At 42.4% G+C, this 27,648-nt stretch overlaps 1 protein-coding gene across 1 annotated transcript in view; it reads left to right on the top strand.

Annotated features, from left to right (window-relative positions):
- Window positions 1-27,648, top strand: part of LOC127007002 (WD repeat-containing protein 62-like) — a 94,831-nt gene that overhangs the window by 61,548 nt on the left and 5,635 nt on the right. Inside the window, exons 4-27 of the mRNA XM_050877475.1 lie at window positions 3,324-3,539; window positions 4,356-4,538; window positions 5,643-5,803; window positions 6,766-6,901; window positions 7,707-7,907; window positions 8,973-9,151; window positions 9,539-9,692; window positions 10,090-10,224; window positions 11,681-11,752; window positions 12,165-12,293; window positions 12,696-12,889; window positions 13,265-13,438; window positions 13,900-14,090; window positions 14,702-14,820; window positions 16,379-16,456; window positions 17,175-17,389; window positions 17,791-17,929; window positions 18,361-18,530; window positions 19,353-19,455; window positions 19,803-21,234; window positions 22,340-22,477; window positions 25,734-25,825; window positions 26,428-26,545; window positions 27,031-27,124. Of these exons, the coding sequence (XP_050733432.1) occupies window positions 3,324-3,539; window positions 4,356-4,538; window positions 5,643-5,803; window positions 6,766-6,901; window positions 7,707-7,907; window positions 8,973-9,151; window positions 9,539-9,692; window positions 10,090-10,224; window positions 11,681-11,752; window positions 12,165-12,293; window positions 12,696-12,889; window positions 13,265-13,438; window positions 13,900-14,090; window positions 14,702-14,820; window positions 16,379-16,456; window positions 17,175-17,389; window positions 17,791-17,929; window positions 18,361-18,530; window positions 19,353-19,455; window positions 19,803-21,234; window positions 22,340-22,477; window positions 25,734-25,825; window positions 26,428-26,545; window positions 27,031-27,124 (4,823 nt within the window). The remainder of the gene's footprint in view (window positions 1-3,323; window positions 3,540-4,355; window positions 4,539-5,642; window positions 5,804-6,765; window positions 6,902-7,706; window positions 7,908-8,972; window positions 9,152-9,538; window positions 9,693-10,089; window positions 10,225-11,680; window positions 11,753-12,164; window positions 12,294-12,695; window positions 12,890-13,264; window positions 13,439-13,899; window positions 14,091-14,701; window positions 14,821-16,378; window positions 16,457-17,174; window positions 17,390-17,790; window positions 17,930-18,360; window positions 18,531-19,352; window positions 19,456-19,802; window positions 21,235-22,339; window positions 22,478-25,733; window positions 25,826-26,427; window positions 26,546-27,030; window positions 27,125-27,648) is intronic.

The raw sequence follows: 27,648 nt of genomic DNA, 5'->3' as shown, positions 1-27,648 counted from the left end.
AAAAGGAGGAGTAGGAAAACTGATTAAAGGAAAATGATATGAAAAGGAGAAGGAAGAAAGGAAGGAGGGGCAAGGAAAGTGATGAAGGAAGACATGATGAGAACGAGGAGGAGGAGGAGGAGGAGGAGGAGGAGGAGGAGGAGGAGGAGGAGGAGGAGGAGGAGGAGGACAATGGGAGGTTACGAAGGTTAGACAAGGACGAAGGTTGAAAGAGTGTGAGAAAGAGGAAGATAAAAGGAAGAAGAGGAGGAGGAGGAAGAGGACGAAGAGAAGAAGAAGGAAATACAAGGGAAAGAATGATAAGGAAAGTGAAAGAAAGATAAATGGAGAAGAAGGAAATACAGGGAAAGAATGATAAGGAAAGTGAAAAAATGGTAAATAAAGGAAAACAAGATAAACGAGAAGAATAACGAAGAGGAGGAGGAAGAAGAGGACGAAGAGAAGAAGAAGGAAATACAAGGGAAAGAATGATAAGGAAAGTGAAAGAAAGATAAATGAAAGAAAACAAGATAAACGAGAAGAATAACGAAGAGGAGGAGGAAGAAGAGAGAATATAAGGAATGGGACAAAAGGGAAGATGAAGAAAGAGTATACGAAGGGAAACTAGATAAAGGGAGGGAGGAAAGAAGGGGAGGAAGAAGAGGTGGAAGAGGAGGAAACAAGATGAAAAGAAGGATGACGAAGTGGAGAAAAGAAGAAGAAGAGGAGGAGGAGGAAAACGAAGAAAAGAAGACTGAAGGAAATATCTATGAAGGGAAAACTAAATAAAGAGAAGGACAAGAGGAGGAAGAAGAAGAGGAGGAGGAAGAGTAAGCGAAAGAAGAAGAGGAGGAGGAGGAGGAGGAGAACGAAGAAAAGAATAGAAAGAAGGAAACAAAGAGAAGAGTAAAGGAAGGATCTATGAAGGGAAAACTAAATAAAGAGAAGGACAAGAGGAGGAAGAGGAGGAAGAGCAAGAGAAAGAAGAAGAGGAGGAGGAGGAGGAGAACGAAGAAAAGAATAGAAAGAAGGAAACAAAGAGAAGAGTAAAGGAAGGATCTATGAAGGGAAAACTAAATAAAGAGAAGGACAAGAGGAGGAAGAGGAGGAAGAGCAAGAGAAAGAAGAAGAGGAGGAGGAGGAGGAAGGGAAGGCGGTGATAGTCTTGGCGTCGACGGAGAACCAAGTCGCGTCGCTAGCCAAAAGCGGCGACATTTGACCTGTGTTGGTATTTCCTCGTGTTATTGTGCGTTGGTGTTGCCGGAGAGAGAGAGAGAGAGAGAGAGAGAGAGAGAGAGAGAGAGAGAGGGGGGGGGGGGGGTCAGTCAGTTACTTCTATCCTCCCTCTCCAAAAAAAAAATCATCTTCAATCTCATGTTCTTGCGGTTTTTTTTCATTTTCTAAGCATATATTTTCTTCCTTCCATCTCACTATCGTTTCCTCTCCCTCTCTCTCCCTCCCTTCTTTCGTAAGCCTCCCTGTTCTCCTCCGTTAGGCCTCCTCTCCCTTCTCCTCATTCTCTCCTCTACCTTTACCTCCAATGCGGTCAATACCATCGTGCCCTGTTCTCCATACTGTCTCTGTGCCTCTTCGTTCTCCTCATTCTCTCTTCTACCTTCCAGTACAGTCAATTCACTTCAGCTGCTGTTCTCCATACGGTATTTCTGCCTCTTCTTTCCTCCTTCTTCTACTCACTCCCATGTCTCTCTTTCTCCATTGCCTCTCTGTTTCTGTTCGTTCTCCTCATTCTCTCTTCTACCTTCCAGTACAGTCAATTCACTTCAGCCGCTGTTCTCCATACGGTATTTCTGCCTCTTCTTTCCTCCTTCTCTTCTACCTTCACTCCCAATGTCTCTGTTCTCCTTGCTGTCTCTGTGCCTCTTCGTTCTCCTCATTCTCTCTTCTACCTTCCAATACAGTCAATTCACTTCAGCCGCTGTTCTCCATACGGTATTTCTGCCTCTTCTTTCCTCCCTCTCTTCTACCTTTACTCCCAATGCGGTCAATACCCTCGTGCTCCTGTTCTCCATACGGCCTCTGAACCTTTCCAGCGCCCCTCCGTAGGTCACGATCGCCAGCCAACTCATTCTCAAGGGCGATGGGACTGAATGGATCGCAAGGAGGTTCAGACCGTGACTACCTGCTGGGAGTGTTTAATAATGCGCAATGGATGAATGGAACAGATCAAACCGTTGTGTAGGTCATGCATATACAAATCTTATAAGGTTCGTATTCTTAGACGCGTTAAGGGGCTATTACACTGAGCATATTTTCCGTGGATCTTCAGTCAAACCACGATTTCCGCTGGCGTGGTTTTCTGACGCGTCCACGATTTTCCAAAGCTACGGTAGATTTCACTGAAGGACGACGGTATTACTCACCATCATCAGCAGCAGCAATAACAAGAAACAATTGAGAACCACGTTAGCGGAAGTTTGACTGAAGATCCACGGAAAATATGCCCAGTGTAATCACCCCTTTATTCTCACAGCAAACATTTTCCAAGGCCTTGTCACACTATCACCAGGCTCATAAAACTACCCATGGAAACACCTACAACCTCTACGAAAGCGTGTGGGTGTGTGAGCCTCGAAATGTTTGTGAATGTGGGTCTTTTTTAAGTTTCAAATGGATGAAATTGATTTATGGATGAGAAAAGTAGATTATAAATAACAGGTTTGCAGGAGCTATGTGTAAACCGACTGGACCCTGGTAGTCTTCTCACATTCTTCTGTATCCATCAGTCTTTGTGTAGCCTCACCTCACCTTCTCTTCTCCCCCACAGGCATTCTCCCCCACCCAGCAGTCTTCCTCATCTTATCTCCTCCCCATAGTATCCTCATCCCTGTATATCCTCACCCTCTTGTCTCTCTTGTCACTCCCCCACCCAGAAGTCTTCCTCATCTTATCTCCTCCCCATAGTATCCTCATCCCTGTATATCCTCACCTTCTCGTCTCTCTTGTCACTCCCCCACCCAGAAGTCTTCCTCATCTTATCTCCTCCCCATAGTATCCTCATCCCTGTATATCCTCACCTTCTCGTCTCTCTTGTCACTCCCCCACCCAGCAGTCTTCCTCATCTTATCTCCTCCCCATAGTATCCTCATCCCTGTATATCCTCACCTCGTCTCTCTTGTCACTCCCCCACCCAGAAGTCTCCTCTCATCCTTTCGTATCCTCATCTCACCCTCTCTTCTCTCCCCCACAGGCGTTCTCCCCCACCCAGAAGTCTTCCTCAGTTTCGTATCTCCTCCCTGTATATCCCCAACTTCTCATCTCTCCCCCACCTAGAAGCCTCCATGTCTTTGTGTATCCTCATCTCGCCCTCTCTTCTCCCCCCACAGGCGTTCTCCCCCACCCAGAAGTACGTGGTGTCGGTGGGCTCGCAGCATGACATGATCGTCAACGTGTGGGACTGGCGGGGCGGCGTCAAGGTGGCCTCCAACAAGTTCTCGAGCAAAGTGAAGGCCATCAGCTTCGCCGAGAATGGCTCCTACTTCGTCACTGTCGGCAACCGCCACGTCAAGTTCTGGTACCTGGAAGTGGCGCGCGGCTCCAAGGTGAGGAAGGGAAGGGAAGGGAAGGGAAGAGAAAGGAAGGAAAGGGAATACATAGAAGGGAAAGGAAAGGATAAGAAGGGAAGGGAAAACACAGAGAAGGAAAGGAACTGTAAGGGAAAGGAAGGGAAGGGAAGGGAAGGGATGAGAAGAGAAGAGAAGGGAAGGGAAGAGGAAGGAAGGAATGGGATGAGAAGGAAAGGAAATGATAAGAAGGGAAGGGAAAACACAGAGAAGAGAAGAGAAGAGAAGGGAAGGGAAGAGGAAGGAAGGAATGGGATGAGAAGGAAAGGGAATACAGAGAAAGGAAAGGAAATGATAAGAAGGGAAGGGAAAACACAGAGAAAGGAAAGGAACTGTAAGTGAAAGGAAGGGATGGGAAGGAGTGAGATGAGAAGGGAAGTGAAGAAATGGGATGAAAAGGGAAGGAATAGGAGGGAAAGGAAAGGAAAGGAAAGGGATGGGATAGTATAGGATAGGATGGGATGGAAAGGGAAGAGATTGAATGGGATGGGAAGGGAAGGGATGGAATGGGATGAGAAGGGATGCAATGGGATGGGAAGAGAAGGGATGAAATGAAAAGAGAAGGGAAGGGATGAGAATGGAAAGGAAGGGACGGGATGGGACAGAAAGAAAAGGAAAGGACAGGAAAAAAAAAGGGAAGGGAAAACACAGAGAAGGGAAAGGAAAAGATGATCAGGGGACAATGAAAGGGATAGGCTAGGGAAGGGAAAGAAAGGGATGAGAAACTAAGGAAAGAAAGACCCCCTCCCTTTTCCATCCACTAACTCTACCTCCTCCTCCTCCTCCTCCTGCCAGTTCAAAGAGCCCGTTCCCCTCACCGGCCGTTCAGCCATTCTTGGGGAGCAGCGGAACAACTACTTCTGCGACGTTGCCTGCGGCCGAGGGGATATGGGGGACTCCACCTTCGCCATCACCAAGTCCGGCCTCCTCTGCGAGTTCAACAACAGAAGACTGCTGGACAAGTGGGTGGAGCTGAGGGTGAGTATTAACCCGTCCGCTGCGATTGGCACGGATTTCGCCTTCACTGGTACCCTGGTAACATATAGTCCCAGGTCTTTCTCTGCCTCTGTGGTGGATAGTGGAGTGTTTCCCATGTGGTATTGATGTTCTGGATTTCCTCTCTCAAGGTGCAGGAGTTTACTTTTTTCTTCATTGAATTGTAGCAGCCACTTATTGCTCCGTTCCTGTAGCTTGATGATGTCTTCTTGTAGGAAATCTGCAGTCAAGGGGTTAAAGGAGAGGAGAAATGGAGTATAAGTTTTGAGTGTACTGAGGATTGTTATTTTGTGGAGGCGTATTTCTGTATCACATCAGAATTTCGTTTGGTGTATTGTATGTTTTGGGAGTATGAAATTTGTTGTATGATCAGAGTTTAGTCTTGCATATTTTCTAGTTTAAACCATGAATTTTATAAGATCAGTATTCAATCTTGTGTTTACTCAGTTTTAAGAACATCACGTTTGTAAGATCAATATTCAATCTTGTGTTTACTCAGTTTTAAGAGCATAAAGTTTGTAAGATCAGTATTCAATCTTGTGTTTTCTCAGTTTTAAAAGCATAAAATTTGTAAGATCAGTATTCAATCTTGTGTTTTCTCAGTTTTAAAAGCATAAAATTTGTAAGATCAGTATTCAATCTTGTGTTTACTCAGTTTTAAAACCATGAAACTTTGTAAGATCACGGAGTCCCATTGCATAGTTATTCATTATATTCAGCTATTCCCTTCCCTTCCCTTCCCTACCCCTCTATCCTTCTCATCCCTTCCCTACCCCTCTATCCTTCTCATCCCTTCCCTTCCCTTCCCTTCCTTTTCCCTCTCTTTCCACCTCATTTAACCTCTTGTGTTACTTATTCCACAAAGACAGTTCATTATCACCTTGCCTCAAATTTGTGTTTTTTCATTATTTTGCTTGATCCATAATCCAGACCCTAGATAATTGATTTTCAGAGGTATTGAATCATGTCTGTTCATATATTCAGCACAGGACTTTATTTTATATTTCTGTATCTTCAATTAACCGAAATTCCGAGACCCCACATGAACGGTCTTACATTTATTCACTCACATCTGACCTCCCACAGACCCCGAGTGCCAACTGTCTGGTGGCCGGGGAGAACTACATCTTCGTGGGGTGTGCTGAGGGCATCGTACGCTGCTTCAGTCCCTTCAACCTTCAGTTTGTGACCACCCTGCCACGCACTCACTACCTGGGCGTGGATGTGTCCAAGGGGCTGACCATCAGGTGCGTGTTTGTGTATGTGTGTTTGACCTCAGTGATTGTCCTGTATTGCTGTGTTGTTGAGTTGTTTGTGTGATCCTTAGTTAACAGTAGGATCTTAACCCGGTAGCTGCAGGGATCATGTTTCTATAAGGTCCCCCTAAGCGAGAAAGATGAGAAAAAAATCATCACTCACACAAACCATTTCATAATATATATCAATGCATTTTTTGATCAGCTTATGCATCATTTATTTTGGGGGGTTTACCAGTATATCCTGGGAAAAATTTGGCCTGTCGCTGGTACACGGTAAAGCCACAAATTTGGCCCATTGCTGGTACACGGTAAAGCCACAAATTTGGCCCGTCGCTGATACACGGTAAAGCCACAAATTTGGCCCGTCACTGGTGCACGGTAAAGCCACAAATTTTGCCCGTCGCTGCTACCGGGTTAAACCGAACCAGTACTGTACTATTCATAATCTTAACTGTTATTTGCTGTATGAAAGAGGAAGCAATATACGATGGCAATTCTTTTCCATCAGTATTCATTCCTTCTCAGCTGTATACCATTAGCATAAAGGTACTGGTTGACACATTAGAGTAGAATACAATCATAGTGGTTTGATTTTTTCATTTGCTTATTTGGGTAACAAGAGTACATACAAATATTCTCCTGATTATCATTTTTAACCTCTTTTTTGTTTGTTTTTAGGCATATGTTTGTGTAAGTTAGATCTTGGAGTTTGTTACATTTTGTTGCCCTGTGTGTTGATGTGTGTACTTGTCTAGCATACTAATGTCACAGCCTATTTATATCCTAATAGAGGGAGAAAAACATTGAAAAAACAGACAGTCAGATAAAAATATAACCCATGATGCAGTGCCCTCTATTAACATGCTAAACGGTTAACTCGTAGTAGTCGTGAAGTGTGTGCGTGTGTGTGTTGGTTTGGCATACTAATCCGTTGCCATGCCCCTGAACAGCCACATGGCAGCTCACCCTAACAATGCCAAGTACCCGGACACCATCGCCATTGCCTACGACGAGAACAACCACAAGGTGACGGCCGTATACAATGACCACTCCATGTACGTGTGGGACATCAAGGACATCAAGAAGGTAGGTGCTCGGGCCGGCCAGGGAGGAGGCGTGTGGGGCCCTCTGTCTCTCTCTATGGGTTTGTTTTTGTTGGAAATGTAAGAAGTCTGGAGATTTGTGTAAAGAGGAGGCTCCCGGGTCCCTCTGTCTCTCTGGTTTTTTTTATGTTTTGAGTGTAAGAAGTCCGGAGATTTGTGTAATGAGGAGGCTCCCGGGTCCCTCTGTCTCTGTTTTTTTTTTTTTATGTTTTGAGTGTAAGAAGTCCGGAGATTTGTGTAATGAGGAGGCTGGTTGGTCTACTTTCTTCAACATCATTATCTTTTCTGTGTGATGTTAGGGTAGCTAGAGGGAAGAGAGAGAGACCAATGAGAAGTTGAATAGATTGTGTAAGAGACAGAGAGAAAGAGGGATATTTAATTTTGGGTTGGGAAGTTTCTCTGCAGCACCTTTTCAATTACTCCTAAATACTTGTGCATTCATAATTATAATGCTGAGAAGAATTAGTTAGGGGAGTTAGAAATTTGCACAATCTAAACTCCCAAATTTCTACTTCATCTTAGGTTGGAAAGTTTCTCTGCAGCACCTTTTCAATTACTCCTAAATACTTGTGCATTCATAATTATAATGCTGAGAAGAATTAGTTAGGGGAGTTAGAAATTTGCACAATCTAAACTCCCAAATTTCTACTTCATCTTAGGTTGGAAAGTTTCTCTGCAGCACCTTTTCAACTAATCCTAAACACTTGTGCATTCATAATTATCTTCACTCCCGAGCGTGTGTATTCAGAACGTAATGGACAGTGTAACACCAACCTTCTTAACTTCAGGTCGGTAAGTCTCACTCCTACCTCTACCACTCCGCCTGCATCTGGGGGGTGGAGACGTACCCGCCGCCAGGGGATGGGGTGAAGGGCTTGCTACCTCCGGGCTCCTTCATCACCTGCTCCTCTGACGACACCATCCGAGTGTGGAACATCGACCCGTCCATGTCCCCGAACACACTGTACAAGCGGAACATCTACAGCAACGTGAGTGTGGCCCCTTGTACCCCCACCACCCTGTGTAGTTGTAGCATCATCGTGTGTAGTCATTTTACGATTAATGTTCAAGTTTGTAGTTTAGAGGAATTTATGCATTTTATGAGTGTGAGTGTGGCCTCTTGTATGCCCACCTCCATGCTTATTGTTTTCTGTATGTAGTTGTACCGTCTTGTGCAGTCATTTTACGATCATTGTTCAAGTTTGTAGTTTCAAGGTACTATTTATGTAATCTATTGAGTCTTAACGTACCATTGGATTTTATTAATATCTGCTATGCTAGATTTTACGATCAATGTTCAAGTTTGTAGTTTCAAGGTATTTATGTAATCTATTGAGTCTTAACGTACCATTAGATTTTATTAATATCTGCTATGCTAGAACCCTCAGAAGGTGGAGTTAATTAGACATGTACCTTAGAATTAAAATCAAAAGTGAAATGAATTGGTATTAAAATTATGCAGGATAGATTTTCCAGTTCACATTATTGGTTTTGCCGGAGCCAGAATTGTATGTTAATCGTAAACCCGTCCATGCTTTGCTGCTTCTGCTTCTTGCCATTTTTACAGGATTTTGTTTTGGAAGTGGTGAGTTTGTATCCTTGATTCTCCTTCATTTCATCAGCTTGTTTCCTATGAACTGCACAGCCTATATCATGAAGTGTGCTGCCTTCATTCATGCTAATACACTGTGAACCATCCGTAACTTGATCCCAGACTTTACATGCACATTCATAAAGATAAACAAAGGCATGTATTTGCATTTGAAACTTCACATTGCAGATATTCCAGTGTTATCTTGATTCATGAAGGACAGTGGCTAGTTAATTCCTGTTCTATTTATTGATTTACTTTTATATTTTTACTAGCATAAGTCATCTCTCTTGTCGCCTTGTAGCATCCAGCATCCTTCTACTATTGCTAACATTACTATTGATTGTTTGCAGCAGTTTGAGTGTGCTTGTGTGTTCAGCAGTATGTATGCGTGTGTGTGTATGTGTGTGTGTGCAGTATGCTTTAAGCCAGTTGCCAGCCAGCCGCTTCCTTCCACCCGTAGGAGCTGCTCAAAACCATGTACGTCGACCCCGAGTTAATGTTCATCAAGGACACTGACGTCAACCCACAAGGAGGCGACCGCAATGACACCTCGTATGACTCCCGGAACGGCGTGCGCTGCATCCGCGTGAGTCCGGATGGCAAACACCTGGCATCCGGGGACCGTGCCGGAAACATCAGGTCAGGAGGCAGACGGATGATATGTGATGGATGATGGGTTGCCGATGGGACTTTACTGATGTGCTTGATAATCTTCTTTTCCATATTACCTAACATTTCATCACCAAAGATCACCCATTTTATCAAGGCTTTCATAGGAGTTTGGGGCATTTCCCGGAGTAGTTTCATGACCCTGGTGGTAGTTTGACCCTCCTTCTGTACTGTGAACCTAAAGAAACACTCATTAGAACCCAAATGATCCCCTCTTTGACCTTTAGAAATAGTTATTGTAAGAAGCGAAAGTGTCTTTTAACACCGAACAGTGAGCTTTGTTTCTTGATCATTACCCTATCACTAATCTTCTCATATTGTCAGGAGAATGAGCTTTTCATATTCTCCTCTTGACAGGGTTCACGAGCTGCAGTTCATGGATGAGTTGTGCAAGATCGAGGCTCACGACGCCGAGGTGCTGTGTCTGGAGTACTGCCGGCCGGAGACAGGACACAGGTTCCTCGCCTCAGCCTCCAGGGACAGACTGATCCATGTGTTCGCTGTTGACCAGGTAAACTTGTTGTCTGTGATGTCTGTGGTGTGAGTTTAAGGCTACCTGGTGTCTGTGATGTCTATGGTGTGAGTTTAAGGCTACCTGGTGTCTGTGATGTCTGGTGTGAGTTTAAGGCTACCTGGTGTCTGTGATGTCTGTGGTGTGAGTTTAAGGCTACCTGGTGTCTGATGTCTGTGGTGTGAGTTTAAGGCTACCTGGTGTCTGTGAGAGGCAGTGTTGCATTTTTTTTTCTGTAAATGATGAGTTGTCAGCCTTTTCCTTGTCCCATGAAAGCAGCAGTTGTTTTAAAGTGTTGAAAATTAAATAAAAGAAGATGATCATGTGTGGTGCATTGAAATTCCCTCCACATACAACTCTTGTGGCAAATATTAAGTTAGTACACACTCCCTCGCAGGACTACAGCTTTGTGCAGACGCTGGACGACCACTCCTCGGCCATCACGTCCGTCAGATTCTACCAAGGACAGAGCACCTTACAAATGGTGTCCTGCAGTGCCGATCGCTCCATCATCTTCCGAAGTGCCACCATGGTAAGTCTGAAGTAGTCTTTGTTTCTTAATCAATAAGGGTTTGATTGAAGACATTGCTTGGAGGTGTAAAGAAAAGCAAGGCATTGTCTGTTATAGTAGAAACATTTTGAACCATTTGTGAAAGAGGAATCATAAACCTTTCCATTTCCACTCGATGGTTATTTAGACTAATTTGTGTGAAGATTTTATGAAATGTAAACTGCCACTGGAGTTCTTGCAGTGAAATAAGCATTCACCACTATTTGATACTATGTGTTGGCAAGATGACAATACAGCCACCTCCTCAAAGGACAGAAACAAAATAATAGAGGAATTTTACTCATAGTAGTAGTAGTAGTAATAGTAGTAGTAGTAGTAGTAGTAGTAGTAGTATAGTCCAACCATTTCAAATAGTCCGTTTGGTCAATGAATTCCTTGGGTCCTTTCCTCCCCTCTGCTCTCCCACACAGCCCAAACACCTATTTTTCCCTCTCATATGTTACCTATAGCTAACATATGGGAGGAAGGGACAGGTGTTGGGACTGTGTGGCGGAGCAGAGGTTTGAAAAGACCCCAAGGAATCGAACGCCCAAACGGACTATTTGAAATGGTTTGGCTATAGTAGTAGTAGTTGTAGCAGTAGTAGTAGTTGGTATATAGAAGACATTAGTGTTTATATCAAGTTTGCAGAATTTCGTCTCGGATTTTTAATAATGTTTGAATGGCCTGCTTGTTCGTCAGGAAAGCAGATGATGAGAAAAGACAGAAAAGACTAATTTATTTATCTCTCTTTGTGTCACCTCACTTCAGGGACCACATAGCAAAAAGAAGCTGGTAAATTAACTTCGCCTTTTCCCTGCCTGCCACTCTGTTATCGCTCACACAGCACGCATGAGTAGTGACGCTGTTGCTTCTGTTGAGGTGAAAGCCGAAGTTATTGTCTCCTCAGCCACTGCCTAAGGGCTTGGAATGGTTCACAGAAACTTTTATTACCTGCACAAGGCCGCTAATGAATGAAAGAATCAGAAACATTATTATGAACACCATTGATACCTAGACTGTGATCATGGACTGGTGGGGGTCCATATCTGTAACGGATATTCTAGTCCCATCTATTTTATCGCTGAACTCTGCCTTTCTATATACGAAATGCATAACTCTGCCCCTACACATATGAAATGCATACTTAGAAAATGTTGCATTGAATAAAATTGCAATGCTGAATGTGAGCATGTGTGACCCGCCTCAATGGGCCGTCTTTGTTTCACCTCTCGCTGATGGTCTTATATCTCACACAAACTTTACTGCCAGCTGTGGAGTTCCTATTATTACGTAGGAGCTCATCATTTATAAGCCATGAAGGTCAGTCATCTGTGTATATGGTATGGGTTGAAGTATGTGTATATTTTTCATCACAGATCACTACATAGGTCTATCAATATACTAAGTTTCTTTAACACTTTATTTTCTCTTTCAGAATCCCCAGAATGAGGTTTGGTTCTCTCGAGGACATAACGTTGCCGGGAAGACCACCTTGTATGACATGGAGGTGAGTGCTGTTGATGCCCTTGTTGCCACTCCTCCCTGAACAGAGCAATAAAGAAACAGAATAACACAGCTTGCATACTCTGGAAGCTAAATTAGAACATCCAGGGAGTTTCCAGCCTATAACAGAGGGATTGTGTTCCTATTCTTCATTATTACCTTGTTATGTCAAAATTTTGTTCAGTTTGGGGTTACTAGAAAGCAATTTGACATCAGTAGTGTCAGGAAACAGGAACAAAGATGCTTTTATTTATTTATTCATTTATTTACCTGACCATAAATTTTTGTGTAGTTTGAACACATTCTTGGGAGTGTAAGCGGCAGAAATGAACATCCGGAGGAACACATTGTAGTTAAGGCAAGTTAGGCAGTGGTAGGTGTGAGTGAGCCCAGCTAACCTCGGGTGTATTGTGCAGGTGGACCACGGCCAGCGCCACATCCTCACCGCCTGCCAGGACCGCAATATCCGAGTCTACAATGTGGCATCCGGCAAGCACTCCAAGACCTTCAAGGGGTCGATTGGGGATGACGGAACACTAATCAAGGTATGTAGAAGTAGTGTTTGAGGACCTGAAGTAATGTGTCATCATCAACCATAGTTTATTCACTGCATGCAATAGACTTTTCCACTGAAAGAGAATTTGTCCATTAGAGAAATGTTGAACTACTCTATTGTCGATTTAGACATAAAGAGGATATGGGAGTGGCATACGCCCATTGCAGCAGGTGTCTGATAGCTATTGTAACAAAATGACGCCTGATATCACATTACGGTCTGTGGCACACGACAGTTTTGGGGCTGAAAATGGGAATTCTAACAACTTACCACAATTTTCTTTTAATATTTGGCATACATCATTGCAATTGTTTTGTGTATAGAAAATGGCGTGGAAAAAAGTAAAAAGAAAAGTTGTACATTTGATATAATTTTTCTTGCTGTTTTTCAGGTTGTGTTGGATCAGAGCGGAATCTACGCAGCCACCAGTTGTACAGACAAAAATATGTGTATATACGACTACTACTCCGGCGAGTGTATGGCCACCATGTACGGCCACTCTGAGCTGGTGACTGGCCTGCGCTTCACCGCCGACGGCAAACACCTTATCACAGTGTCAGGGGATGGATGCATATTTGTGTGGAGGTAAGGGTAGCCGCCTTTCTTTCCAAACAACTGAAGGTTACTGATTTAGAGGGTAACTTTTCACATTTTATATATCACTTGTTGCAGTGTTATGTTAGAAAAAATGTAAGTTTGTAGGAAAGGATATGTAGCTCTTTTAGATTTGTCCCCTCATCATATCCAAAAACTGATTGGCCCCAGGACATGAAAATAAGATCTTGATTCAGGACTCCTCATCCACCACTGTTGTAGGCTTTATAAACACTACAAATTTATCTCAACTTCATTCACAGTCTACTTATTTTGAGTTTCACACCTGGGAATTAGTTACTCAAAATTTTATCTATATTTACGATGAAAATATCTTGTTGAGTGAGCGTTTCCCTTCTCTCCCAGGATGCCTCACGACATGACACAGACCATGACAGCTCGACTGGCCCAGCAGGCGGAGCGGGCGGCCAAGGACAAGAGGAAAGTTGTCCGGCAGCCCATCGACAATGAGGACTTCAGACAACCCGCCGAGGACATCTTTGATCAAAATGCCAACGAACCAGAAGAACCAGACTACAGGTGGGACTTTAATTTTTGTTATGCTTTTGGTATTTCTATTGCAAAAGGAATTGTGTATAAGCTTAACCCTTCCGCTGCAATTGACACGGATTTGGCTTTCAATGGTACCCTGGTAGCATATACCCCCACTCTGCCTCTATGGTGGATAGTGGAGTCTTTCCCGTGTGGTATTGGTATACTGGATATCTCCTCCCAAGGTGCAGGACTTTACATTTTTCTTCATTGAATTGTAGCAGCCACATTTTGGTCCAATCCTGTAGCTTGGTGATGTCTTCTTGTAGAAAATCCGCAGTCAAGGGGTTAAAAGACAGACTAGAATAAAGGTGTTGGTCATCATCCAAATTGTAATTTTTGTAATTAGATTCTGGATTTTCATGAACCAAGGAGTGCAAAGTTTCTTAACTGCATAGCACATTTGAAAGACATCCAGGTGACTTCAGATGTGTCTACCCCTGGTCTAGGTTCAGCGTGGGTCAGCTTCCCCTGTGGGCCAAGAAGCAGATGACGGAGCCCCAGGGTTCTGGCAACGGTGCCGGGGACAGGGGCGCCGTGGACCTACCCAAGGGAAGGTGGGCTCAGCGCCTCCACAACAACGCCATCACCTTCAAGAGCCACTACGACACTGATTCGGTGATCCCCTTCCCAGCCAGAGGTGAGATGCTGCAGGTTTGATGGTATTAGAAATGAATGTCGGGTTAATGATGTACGAAAGTGTATCAAGTCACCTTTCCTCCTGAAATTGACCTCTCTTTTGGCAACTCCTCTATACTTCTTTTTATAGGAGCAGTGATTACCATTTATACTTCTTCCTCTTCTTCTTCTTCTTTTTCTTTTTTTCCCCTTTAACTGCTTCCTTTACTGTAAAAGAGATGAGCAACAGTTTCCAAGTGTGGTGTGAATGTGTTGCTTGATCTCTTGAATTAGCTGCCTTTCCTTCCTCTGGCCTAGTGTGTTTTACAATTTTTTCAGCTTTTAATGATGTACAAAAGTGAGAGTTTGAGCAACGATTTCTGAGTGTGGTGTGACTGTGTTGTTTGATCTCTTGAATTGGCTACCTTTCCTTCCTTTGGTCAAATGTGTTTTCCAACTTTTTCAACCTTGTACATCCTCTTAGGTAAAAAACAAAGTGTCATTGATGGTGTGAAAGGCTAGAAGGTGATTTTAAGTGCATATGAAGATCATGTTATTGTTCGTACTCTCAGTCAGTGCCATATGATCGCTGTTGTTGTGGCGCCATGACTTCATACTCCAATTTATACTCAGATAAGCGACACCCAGACTCGGAGTCCAGCAAGGATAGCTCACTAGAGGAGAACGTCGGAGTGCACAAACAGTACCACGCCGTCCCTCGCAAGGAGAACCTCATCCTCCCCAACAAGCAGGTCTGTACACTCACATAAGATAGCTGTTCTTTTGGTTTATTAGTCCTGGCAGTACAGAATTGGGTGAAATATTTAACCTCTGAATTAAATCTTCCACGGACACTGGAGCATGATTAAAATGACTGATGATAAAGTTTTGTAGATAATAGAAAAATGATAATGTTTGTAGATACGCAGGTTCAGTATAATGTGTTGTATATACCTTTGAAAACACTGGAAACTCAATGAAAATACTTATGATGGTTTGTTGATTAATCATGTACTTTTCCTGCCCACTGAACAGAGAGGCAAAAAGGAAAGTTAATCAAAGGACACCATATTATTCTCTTTCTAATTCTGCTTGAAGTGATGAACTCTTTGCAGTATGCATTCTCTCTACTATGGGACCAACGCTCTTTGCACTGATTAGAAATATTACTGAAGTGGAAGATCTTGACATTTTCCAACAAGTCTGCTGTGTACAAGTCAGCATTTTTTTAGTAATCGTGATAGAGTTTGCTGTAGGGTTGTTTTTACAGTCTGTTCGCCAGCCTTAGCTTGGAAACACATGATTTTTGTTTGTATTTGTTAGTTGCTGATTCACAACAGCTGGGAATATTTTTCAATTTATAGAGTTCAAAATGAGAACACTTTGATTACGTAGAAAATAAGGTTGCACGTCATTAAGTGTCAGCTCTCACTCTGGTCAAAACAGTTTCAATGAATTCTCAGCTTATTTGCAGCACTAAAGGATAAAGAATGTCTGTAGTAAGCTGAATGGGCCTATCTTTTCATTATCAGCATATTTGAGGCATTCAAGGACTGTATATACAAGGAATGCCACAGTGCTTAGAATTGTTGGGATAGCAAAGCATGCAACTGTCTTATGCATCACAAAGGATTTATTTTCTTACTGGTATACAGAGAAAGAAACCTGGATAATGGAGAACAGTTTTTTCCTGTATTCAGCATTTGCATTCTCTGGCACAGTCAATTCCTTGCTTTGAGATGTGCATATCATGGTGTCTTGATGTGCATATCTTGATCTTTTGCCGAAGGATTGTGAGTAAATTATAAGAACTTGGCAATGGACACCAGCTTTTTGTACCATACACACACGGGTTATGGGTGACAAACAGCTTTTCCTAGATTTATAGAATAGTTAAAAGTTAAGTGCATAGAACTAAGGAGCTTTTAAGGAAAGGTGCATTTTGGAATTTCCCTCCTTCATGAATTGGTTAAGGTTTGAAGCTTGACAAACCACAAACATCCTGTCGCTCATCTTTCACAAAACATTTAAAAGAGTTACTTGGCCTCTTTGCTCCCCACCACCTTGGCCGCCTTGCCTCTGCCAGAAACAAGGTCAATAACGATGATGATAATGATGTTGAGGAATGGGCAAGTAAATTAAAGTCACTGAGTCACTGTTATGCATGCAGGGAAGACTGTCTAAGCTTTGGCCAATAAAAGATCGGAAAGGAGAGCACTTATGCTTGTGATGTCTGTGGTTTGTTGAGGGAATGTATTGCACTTGCCAGGCTTGTTCTCATTCTTATCAGGTATGTTCCCTGACTTGCAGGAGGCCAGTGCAGTTCCTGACTTTGTCCCTTGTCCAGACAGTTTAAAAGAAATTATGTCTGGGGAGAAAATTTTTCAGGTATTGTTTTGTTTTAGTGATTTTTTTGTCATTATTGTTGTACAGTGTAGAGTTTGTTGGGCTTTGTTATTGCATGCATGTACCGCTTCAGGCATCAGTTTGGTGGTGCACAGCTTTGGCATCACAGAATATTTTTAGAATGAGGGATCAATAAGACCTCTTGCACATAAGTATCATGACCCTGTATCCTTCTATTCCTTTCAAGTTTAACTTCTGTGTTTATACAGCTTGGCTATGGTGGTTTGGTGGTACACAACTCTGGCATTACAGAATATCTTTTCAAAGTGAGGGATTAATAAGACCTCTTGCACATATGTACCACCACCCAATATCCTTCCATTCCTTTCAAATTCAGCTTCTGTGCTTATACAGCTTGGCTATGATTGTTGATAAAAAACCCATTATGCTGTGAGTTATGATTGGCCAACAAGAACACTACAGGCTGTCATCAGCAGAGAAACTCATTATAACTCTCACCATGATATAATATAAAACTCAGTATCTCAGGAAAGGCACCACAATATTGCAGGTTGTTGTGACCTAAGATGTTATTTGTTGTGAGTGTGTGTCTTAGTTGTCTAGAATCTCATCCTACTCAGTTTTGTGTAATGCTCTCCTACACTCTTGTCAATGTCATCATACTCTGCAGACTGTGTAGTTAGCATGGGAAAGCTTTTTGAACTGAGGAAACCTTTATATGCAGGCCTGTGTCCCACAGGGTGCCTCCAAGGTGAACACCAAGAGAGTGACGGAGGTGGACCTGCGTAACCGCCACCACACAGACGACAGCGACGTGAGCAGCCTGCGAGTGGACGGGGGAACGACGGACCATGACGGGGACATTGAGGATTGCAGCGAACATGACGATGAAAGCACTGAGCCAGAGCATTCAGAGCACCTCATGTACTACCCTCACAATGACGACACCGCCAGGTAAGTGTCCTTGGCCAGGCTTTGGATTTCTTCATGAATTCTGGTTACTTTGTTTGTCAGTAATATTTTTCCTATTGTGCATTTTTCTGGTTTTCTTCCTCCACTTTTTTATTCCTCTTCAATTACTGCCATTTCAGCAGAGTAGGAAGAATTCATGTCCTTTTTTTTTACAGCTAAATAAACAGCTCAAGGGCAACAAAAAGAGGTGTAAAAATAAGAAGCCCGCTAATCGCTGTTCCTACAGAGACAGAAGTTATGAGCATTGTGAACATCTTAATTTTATAGTGCTTTGAAGATCCTTGTTTCCGCTGTTTGTTTTCTATGATCTGTTTTTTCCACCTGCATCCTCCTCCACATCTTGTCACCACTGATACAACAAGAACCCTTCATGTGCCTTGCAGTGACTTCACCGTGAACGCCATGGACGTGGAGGAGCTGCGCCGGTCACAGCGACGCCACAGGAAGGCTCGGCCAGAAAGACCCACGGACATCCCCCTCATGTCTGTCTCAGGCTCCCAGGACTCTGACGACGATGATGAGGTAGGGAGTCACTAGCCTGATGATTTTTTACCTCTGCATTCCTCTTTTACACTCTGAAGGAAGGAACAGGGCAACAGAGATATAGATAGGTGAATGTAAAAAGTGGCAGGTTGAGTGAAAATTGTAATACACATTATTTTAGTAAAGCATTTGATAAGTTGCTTCACCAGAGACTTTTAAATGTACTAACCACTCATGAGATAGAAGGTAAAGTTTTTATTTGGATCAAGGGATGACATAGAGACAGGATACAGAGGGTTCAAGCAAACAGTTGGCTCACATTACAAGTGGTGCCCTAAAGTGATGTCTTAGATCAATTGCTGTTTTACCATTTACATCTATAATCTTGACTGTGATATAACATGACAAAAAGTACAGTTATGTTGATACAGGAGAAGAGAATGTTGAAGTTTCTCTTTGTGATGGCTCAGGTTTCCACGCCGAGTGCCGACACAGCCGAGCGCAACATCATGTCAATGCTGAACGTGAGCACGGAAAGCATCGACCGCGTGGGCCGGCGAGAGAACTTCCTGAAGACCAACTTCGAGTCCCTGGAGGGAGAGAACGCGAGACCGGAAAAGGAAATCAAGAACAAAAACAGGTAAGAGTGATGTAGGAAGTGTTCTTAGATGTTGAAGGTTTAGCTGAACATCTCTTGAGTAAAATACTTGTTGATTTTATGTTGCCCAGGGAAGACTGCGCTTGTGTGTTTAGGGGGAAGCGAGTATCAATTGCTGGTGGTGAACTGTTTATGTGCATTCTGAGGGAGGTGAGGAAGGCATAAATTGCATACCTGTAGCTTGACACAATGTAGTTTCTCAAAGAATTTCATATTAAACGTCACAAACTTTATACAGAGAACAGTGACGAGTACCAGTATCATGTAACATCTAAAAGTAAATGATAGGTTACATGTGTGCAGCCTTGTTATTTCTTTCCTGAGGCTGCCTGGTATAGTGACGGAGGCCTGTGAATATTGTACTGTGTTTGAAGATTAACCCGGTAGCAGCGACGGGCTAAATTTGTGCCATGATATAAACCCCCCAAAATAGATGATACATAATCTGATCACAAATGCTTCGATATATATTATGAAATGGTTTGTATGAGGGGTGATTTTTTCTCATTTTTTTCGCTTAGAGGGACCATTAAGAAACATGATCCCCGCTGCTTCTGGGTTAAAATTTACCATCACTGGGTCTTTTTTGCCAAATAAGAATGGGTTAAGCTTTAAGTCATTTCTTCTCACAAATTTGCTTGTGATGAATAACTGTAAATTCGTCGAGTTTAGTTTAGTTTATCATGGCCACCATCCCTATAGCATTCACTTGGCCTCATCAGTAGATTCACTCCAGCCTGTCGTTCATTATTTTCCACATGTCGCATTGAATTTTATGGCTTACATCATCTTCTCTTATTCCAGTATATCTTATAAGTTCAACACAAGAAATAAGGATACTCAAATGTCAAATAAGAGAGAAGAGCTGCTGAAGAGAATTGAGGAGACGAGGAAGAAGCTCCAAAGTGTAAGTAAAATCAAGTTCTTCATTCCTCTTTTTTATTATTATTATTATTATTATTATTATTATTATTATTATTATTATTATTATTATTATTATTATTATTATTATTATTATTATTATTATTTATTTATTTATTTATTTATTTATTTATTTTTTTTTTTTTTAATCAAAGGATGCGGCTCAAGGGCAACAAAAAGTAAAAAAATAAAAAAAAATGCTACTCGCCGCTCCCACAAAAGTAAAGAGTAAAGAGTAGCCAAAAGAGAGGTCTAATAATGTCAAAACTTCCCACACTCTTGAATATAAATCAACTTAGTTCAGGCTAACGTATATTTGCCTCTTTTTTCCAGATTGGATACAAATCAAACCTCAGGAACAGCAAGAGTATCTCAGACTTGAGCAACATTCCCGAGAAAGACACGTCCTATATGTCCGGGAACCAAGGTAACCAACCACCGTGTGATGATAACTTTTTCTACCTCCCAGCCCCCGCCACAGGCCCCGTCCCACACTCGGTGACCGCCAGCATCCAGCAACTATTTAACAACAGCAGCACCACCACCACAGTTGTACACAATGCCGTCAATGATGTCCCGGAGTTACTCTCTGGCTGCCTCCCCAAAAATGCATCGACTAGCATACCAGAGTTAGGTTCTAATTACTTTTCAGAGTACAGGAGTAATGTTTGTGATAATGCAGAAACCTTGAGGAAGCTTAGGTCAACCATGTACGATAGTATTTTTGTGTCCAAGGAGCAGCAGAGGACAGGCAAGCAGCTCCTGGCACAGCTGGAGAGAGACCTGTTGGAGGTTGACCTTCTGATGGGCCGCTCCTCATCCCCTCCAGAGGTTGACACAGATTCCCTCGAGGAGACGCTTCGAAGCCTCTCCTTGTTAAGTTCACGTGAACAACTCTTTAGGAAGGTTCACCAGACTCACCAGAGACCCAACGATGACTCTGATAGTGATACTGTGAAGAGTGAGACGTCAAACTTTAGCTGTGATAGTTTAGAGGACCGAGAATCAGAGGACCAAGAGGAAGCAACGCCAGTGAAGGAGTGTAAAAGTATTCCTCAACAGCCGCCCGTCAGCGAGGTGGGCAGCAGGACCCTGCCATTCCCTCGGAGGAAGAGGCAGAGGTGGCAGAGACTTTCCCTTGAAGGGGTCACAAAAATCAAGCCCAATGACTACGAGTCTGATGTATTCCCAACTAATGAAGGGCCAAGCAATTCACAAGTGTTCCGAACATCCTCCGACACGGCTCTGGCCAACAGTGACAGCAGTCACTCAGATGTCCAGACTCCCACCAATCCTCCTTTCTTCTCTGTGAAATCTCCCGGCCCATCAGTCAGCACGGTGCACTCAGTGGCTCACGCCTCCTGTGACCACACTAACCAAGCAGGTGCAGGCCACACAAATAGTGATGGTGATGTTTCCTCCGTCACCATAGAAACCCATTCCTACCGACTTGAACATTCCAACCCCATTCCCTTCCCCATACCCCAGCCCCCGATGGTAGAGCAGCTCAAGAGAGAGAGTAGAGAGACCTCTCCCCACCGCCAGCCCCAGAAAGGGCAGGTAACTCTTCCCCCAGCCAATGTAGGTGATTCAGAAGACTTCCCAGTGGTGCAGGCCCAGCCCCTTCCTCCTGGGCCTCCCCCTGCTGTCTACCTGCCGTCCTCTCAGCCCTCCCTCCCCCAGGGCATTATCCCAGCCCCGGGCAGAGCCCACCGGGTTCTGCTGGCCAAGAAGGTGACCATACAGCAAGTGCTTCCCTCCAAACGTAAGGCCCGGATCCCTTGTTCAGCCTGGCTGCTGCCGCTGCTGCTCTCTGGCATGAGGAATGTGACCACCAGGTTTAAAGACTCCTGGCCCATTATGTTCCCTTATTTTGTAACCATAACACAAGTTTATTTTCTTTCTTTCCAGGAATTTTTATTTTATGGGTTTTGTTTCTATTTATTAGCTTTTATTGTGAGTTTGCATGGTTTATACATATAAATGTCTTTTTTTTTTTGCTTCAGTGCAGTGTATAGGTGTTTTAAGTTATGACAAATTTATTTAAAACTTCCCTCTTGCTTTAAACTGATCCTAAACTGATGAGTGAGCCTGACCCAAGTGTCCTGAGTCATGGGACCAGCATGGTGTAGTTAGCCTGAATGCTTTGTTATCACAAGTGAAGCTGTGATGACTCAGTGAACAGTAACTCATTAAATATCCACTAGTTTATGAATGTCACTTCTAAATTTCCTTCCCCAGCCCTGAGAAATGCTTTGTTTTATTGCACGTGTGTCTTGTGCAGCACCGTTAAATAGTGTCACGCATGGTGGATGGATTCAGAAGAAACACTTTGTATTCTTGATCCCATTCTAATATTTTCATTTAAATTTCTCTGATACTTCATTTATGCTTCCTTTCAAACCAGTTGCAGTTGATTTGTTTCAGTAAAATGTCCAACTGAATGAACTGTTTTTTGTCATTAACTAGCATTCAGCTAAGTTTATTTAATTTCAAAAACTGTTCTTCAATATGTGCTTAGTAAATAAATCACCAGATTATTGCAATGTTCTTTCTGAATCTTAAAGGTCAGTTCAAGAAAATTCCACTGTGTGATTTCAGCACTAATGAAAGTAATGTTCAGCCAACAGATTGCTTTGTTATCAAACATTATTAAGAACACTCAGCTTGTTATTACATTGTTCCATTTTGTGTGTGCCAGAGAAACAAGTCCCACACTATGTTCTCTGAATCTTGGGTAGAAGTTGTTTGTTTTTTTGTAATTTTGTTTTTTCACATGTGCTCCAGAGCTGAGTAACAACAATCTCCCTGCAGATTGCACTCTGTTGTCTGAATCCACCTGTGTGCATGTGTTGTGCTGTTGTTTGTAGATGGAGGGAGTGGCGACAGTGGCTTCAGCAGCAGCCATGGTGGTGGTGGTGGCGGTGGTGGGTTAAGGCGAGCGTGTTCCCTCAGTGACCTGACCAACCCCGGGGCACCACGACGCCTCCTCCCAACACCTCCCTCGGGTATGCTTGCACCCGCACCCCCTCCTGCTGTGTGTGTGGGGCTGTGTTGTGTGTTGTGTGTATGGTTTGTGTTTGTGTGCATCACCCTGCTGCCGTGTGTTTGCAACTCTGTGTGCTGGCCACCTCGTGCACTGTGATTGATGGTCAACTAAGTTTTTCAGTTATGCATTCTTCACTTAAGTTATCCAGTTTGCAGCAGTGTACTTCCAAGTAACTTGTTCTATTACCTAAAACCATGGTTTTGTGGTCTTTAGTAAACACTAACTCATTTTTAATCTTTATTTCTACATTTGTGTCTTTTTAAGACTGAAAATGTATGATCTCAGTTGCACAAAATTATCAGATCTTACCATTAACAAACCTGTCCACCACAAGTTATTATCAACATCACATGCAATGTAGAACACTTTGTAGTGAGTCAATGCTGCATAATGTCTTGCTTCCACACAAACCCTGCAAAAACCTCTGAACAAATTCTTGTGATTGAGTCATTGATGGCTGAAGGGCTTGCACTGTACAGCTGGCTGGTGGTGTGATGAGCAGTTAGCAGACTCATGGTCAGTGAGACTTTACCACAGTAGGGTGTAAGAAATGCAGTAAACACGTTAATAGCGGTGAATAAATCTTTCCAGTTTACTTTCAATCATACATCTCATTACATGGCAAACTGCACTTAAATTACAGGACATTGCAAATTTCAGTTGCTATTTGTTTATATTCTGCTTACACATAATTGTTCTTTAAATGTTACCTCTGCTACTGCCAACACAGATCACCTTCAGACTGATAGCAGGCAAAGATGGAACATAACTGTAGATATTACATGACTGTTTTGAACATACCACCATTTCTAGAGTTGTATGAGCCTTGCTTCATAACACTAACATGACTGTACCGGCAGCATGTGTTCGTGTGGAATGAATGGCCCGTGTTTGGCAAGGACTGGTAGCAGCAGCATGGCAGCGACTGTGTGTTTATAGACTTGATTCCCAGCACCACATAGATGTCACTGGTCACAAGTGTTTTAGGACATGTTTTAGTAATGATTAATATATGATAACATTTCACTAATATTATGTTGCTTGCTTTTCTAACACACACATTAATTTCTTGATGTGCAGTAGTCAGTGGCATACCATTACTACTGCTGTTATTATTATTATTATTGTTGTTGTTTTTGTTGATGTCGAAGATTATTTTTAAGTATCAAGGTGGTATTCATTATTTTAAAATCTTTAGTTATGTTAAATAATATATAATTTTACAAAAGCTCAAATTAATAAGCAAACTGCTGACAGACTGCAGCCTCAGCCCCCGTCAAAATGTGATGTAGCTGTAGTTCATGTTAACTGAGGTAGACCGTAATACACAGATTTGATATAACAGATTTCTAACAAGCTAGGGCGGGAAGGCAGAATAGTTGAAGTGAGCTCTTGTAAGGTAATACATATGGCACATGTTTTAAAGTCCCATCACACAAAGGAGACGGCTTAAGGGCAACAAAAAGAGTAGTAAAAAAGACCCTGCTATTCACTGCTCCCACAACAAACAAAAGTAAAGAGCGGCCAAAAGAGAGGTCAATTTCAGGTGGAGAGGGCAAACAAGTTCAGTTCCCTTCAGTTCATACCACCTTCTTTGTACTTAACCTCCTTAGAAAGTTAGCACAAATGAATTGATGAGAATAACTTTATGAAAATGTCAGCACAGACGACTTTTATGAATAATGAAAAAGAGGAAGTTTTAATACCAACATTAAAGACAAATATCACCTTGACACTACACATTTTTAGATTACTTATTAATTATTTGCTTTATCATTTAGCTTCTATGTGTGTAGATGTTAAAATATTTAATTATACCATTTGAGTTATTGAAGTTATTATTATTGTGTGTGTATGTGAGTGAGTATGTGTGTGAGTCTACGTTGCCATGGTATCTTATTCACCACATTGTATTTACCGGTTTTTGACGCTTAACTATTACAAAAAGACATCAGTAATTAACCACTTCAACGATAACTATAAATAAATCTAGTTATTAAGGTCCAGGAGACAGTAATTGGGTTGGAAATTGGTAAATATTAGAGGCTGAGTAAGACAATCTGGCATCGCTGGTGTGAGTGTGTGTGTATGTGTGTGAGTGTTTGAGTGGGTGAGTGAAAAGAGCATTCAGCAGAGGTCTTCATATTAATATAAGCTAATCATAGTATACAAAAGGAAGTAATATACATGTAATACATCCTCTTCACAGACCAAGCAGAGGACTTTAATGAAGGTCTGTTGTTTCTGCTGGTCCGCCCTTCACCTCGCTGGGCAGTGCATACGTAGTAGTCTTATTTTCTTGTGGTTCTTCTAGATATCATGGTGTTGTAGTGTCTCTTAGCCTAGACAGTGTAGCCGTACTTTCATTAGCACTCATTGTAGCTACATGTAAATATTTCACGGGAACAACTTTTATTAGCTTGATGTCAGTTCCCACGGCTCCTCAGATTTCTTGTTGACAAATTTCTTTCTTTTATTTTTTTTTAACGATAATCAGTTTTTATATGAAATGGGCAAACAATTTTTCCTTTTTCTGGAATATGAAGACTTCTGGTGCAGGTTTATTGTTTGTGGACATATTTTGTATTCTTTTTACTTCTTTGCAAGTGAGCAAGAAACTCCAAATATGTCAGGCTTATGCAAAAAGTAAAAAATATGACACGTGCTGTAAAACATATTTCAAGAGGCCGGTCAAACAAGTATCATCAAAGTCTCATAGTCTCTGCCTGGCCAACACATTTTAAGTTGTGCTCAGATGAAATTGCCACTGAAACAACAGAAGGTATTAACATTTTTGCATCAATACCACAAATTAAGAATTTTACTTCAAACTCAAACTCCACAATGTTGGTGTGATTTTGAATTCAACTCTTACCTTTATCCTCTCTTGGTAAATCTTTGTACTTCAGTAATTTGGTGCAAGTTTAGAAAAATTAGTTCTTTTCATCTCTAGCTTGAAGATCTAAACCCTAAGATATGTATTTTTCAACCCCTTCACTGTGCACGTGTAGACACAGTAAGATAATTCATTCATGAGTCAGTCGTAGTATTTCTCCTCTTAAACTAAAATGGTTCAATCTGATGTTTTGTTCCCACTCAAGAAGTTTTACTCCTTCCTATTTGAGATAATTTTGTTGCTTGGTATGAATGGCCACCAATTCCAATCCTCTGTCACTTCTGAAAACGCTAATAGTGGCGACCGTCTCTCCCTGTAGCTGGCGGAAAGAAGAGCGGCACAAAGAGCAAGTCCCCGGGACGGTCCTACTCGTCACTCTCACGCTCCAGCTCCATCGGGGTGCTCAACCAGGTGAGGCATGAGTGAGGCAGCGAGGGATGTGTGGCTCAGGTTGCTGCACGAGTGAGGCAGCGAGGGTTGTGTGGGTTGTGTGGCTCAGGTTGTTGGCCTCCAGTGTCAGCCTACAGATGCCTTATTTAGTACCAGCAAGGTCTTTGAGAAGTTTGGTGTATATATTTTTTTTTTTCTATTTTTTTGTTTCTCATTTAAATAAATATCCCGAGTAGTTTTGTCTTTAGAGTTCTCGTTACAAACACACTATATTCAAGTTGGATACTTTTGAGCATTCAGACACCCTACTTAGTCAGGAAGTGCCAGACCTATTATGATGGGAGTCCCAGTGCCCGAGTGAGATCTGCATTATCGTGAGTATCCCAAAACTTTGACAATTCAACTATATGAATGAGCTTTTGGCCGAGGCGATTCAGATAAGATAGAGTGTTTGGTTTCCTTAGTTATGAATATAAAATGTTGGCAGAGTCAGATTATGGATAAGTCAGGAAAAGTATTAAGTTGGACAATCCCTGAAGCCTGAGCCTCAAGGTTCCTGACTTATGGAAGGTTTATTATAGTTGTGTTGTAGCCGTGAACCCAACTTAAATCATCATCAACAGACTGGTGAGGATGGAGGCCGAAGTGAACGGACGATGAGGCCAACCATCGCTTCCATCAACAAAATGACTCCCAGAGCTCTCAAGAGGAAGGCGTCCCTCTCCCAGGCTGTGTCCACGGGTAGGCTTCACTTGGGGTCCTGTGGTGAGCTGTGTTGCTGTGGCTGCTGCCTTGCTGTACTAGTAATAGACTGACTGGTAGCTGTGCCACAACATCAGTGTCTTTCATCAGGGGTCTTCATTGATAGTGAAATCTGGTTCACACAGAATGTAGTTGGACAGTATATCAAACCACATTAAGGATATTGAAGTTATGCACAGCACTTGTACTGAAATTGTGTGTTCTTGTGGAGCCAACTTTTCTTGCATGACCTTACAGACGGGTCATGAGGGTAATGCTTGCAATAAGTAAGCATTGCCCTCATTCGTAAGCTTCTTGACAACACTAAGAGCCATGTCCCTTTACCGTCTGTTTTTTTGGTTACTTCGTTTTGAAAGAAAAATTACTCTTATTAGGGTGTTCAAGTCATTCATGTTTTGGAGAACCTAGTAACAAGCCCTTCTCTGTGGACTAGGAGGAGAATATAATGCATGTTGTTATTTCAGGTGACATCCGGCAGTTCCATGAAGACTCCAGCTCTGAGGACACGTCGCCCTCGGATCACAAGAACTCTCGCAGCCGCTCGCATGGTGGCGACAGGTGGGTCACTTGTCAGGGTTCTCCTTCGATAGTATTGATAGTAAATAATTTTGCATTTAGTGAGCCGTCTTTAGATTTGGGTGAATAAATGGGAGTTCTTTGTTCTTAAACAGTGATGGCAGTAGTAGTTGTTCTTAAACAGTGATGGCAGTAGTAGTAGTAATAGTAGGGGCAGAGGAGCAGCAGCAACGGCATTATGCTTTTCATTTCAGATATAGTGATTTTACTTATTTACTTTGGGAGGCTTCTAAGATTTACCAGAATGAGTTAGTCTTGTGATGAATGCAGCAGAGTTATAGCTTTGGACATATGAATGATCGGTAACAGCAGCATTCATAGTGTGTCTGGAGGGAGGAGGAAAGCCAATATGTGAACACTGGTGATTCATTTCTGATGTTATTTCTTGATGTTTCTTATGGTTATCCTAATGAATTCCTGATCTGGGACCTGCCTGGAGCTTTCTACATTGTGTTCGTAAGACCAAACATTGTTGCTTGATGTTTGTGTTTACCGCATGTTTTCTC

This window comes from Eriocheir sinensis, chromosome 34 (genome assembly GCF_024679095.1).
Source record: "Eriocheir sinensis breed Jianghai 21 chromosome 34, ASM2467909v1, whole genome shotgun sequence".
Lineage (NCBI taxonomy): Eukaryota > Metazoa > Arthropoda > Malacostraca > Decapoda > Varunidae > Eriocheir > Eriocheir sinensis.
This window is presented reverse-complemented; position numbering and strand designations above follow the sequence as displayed.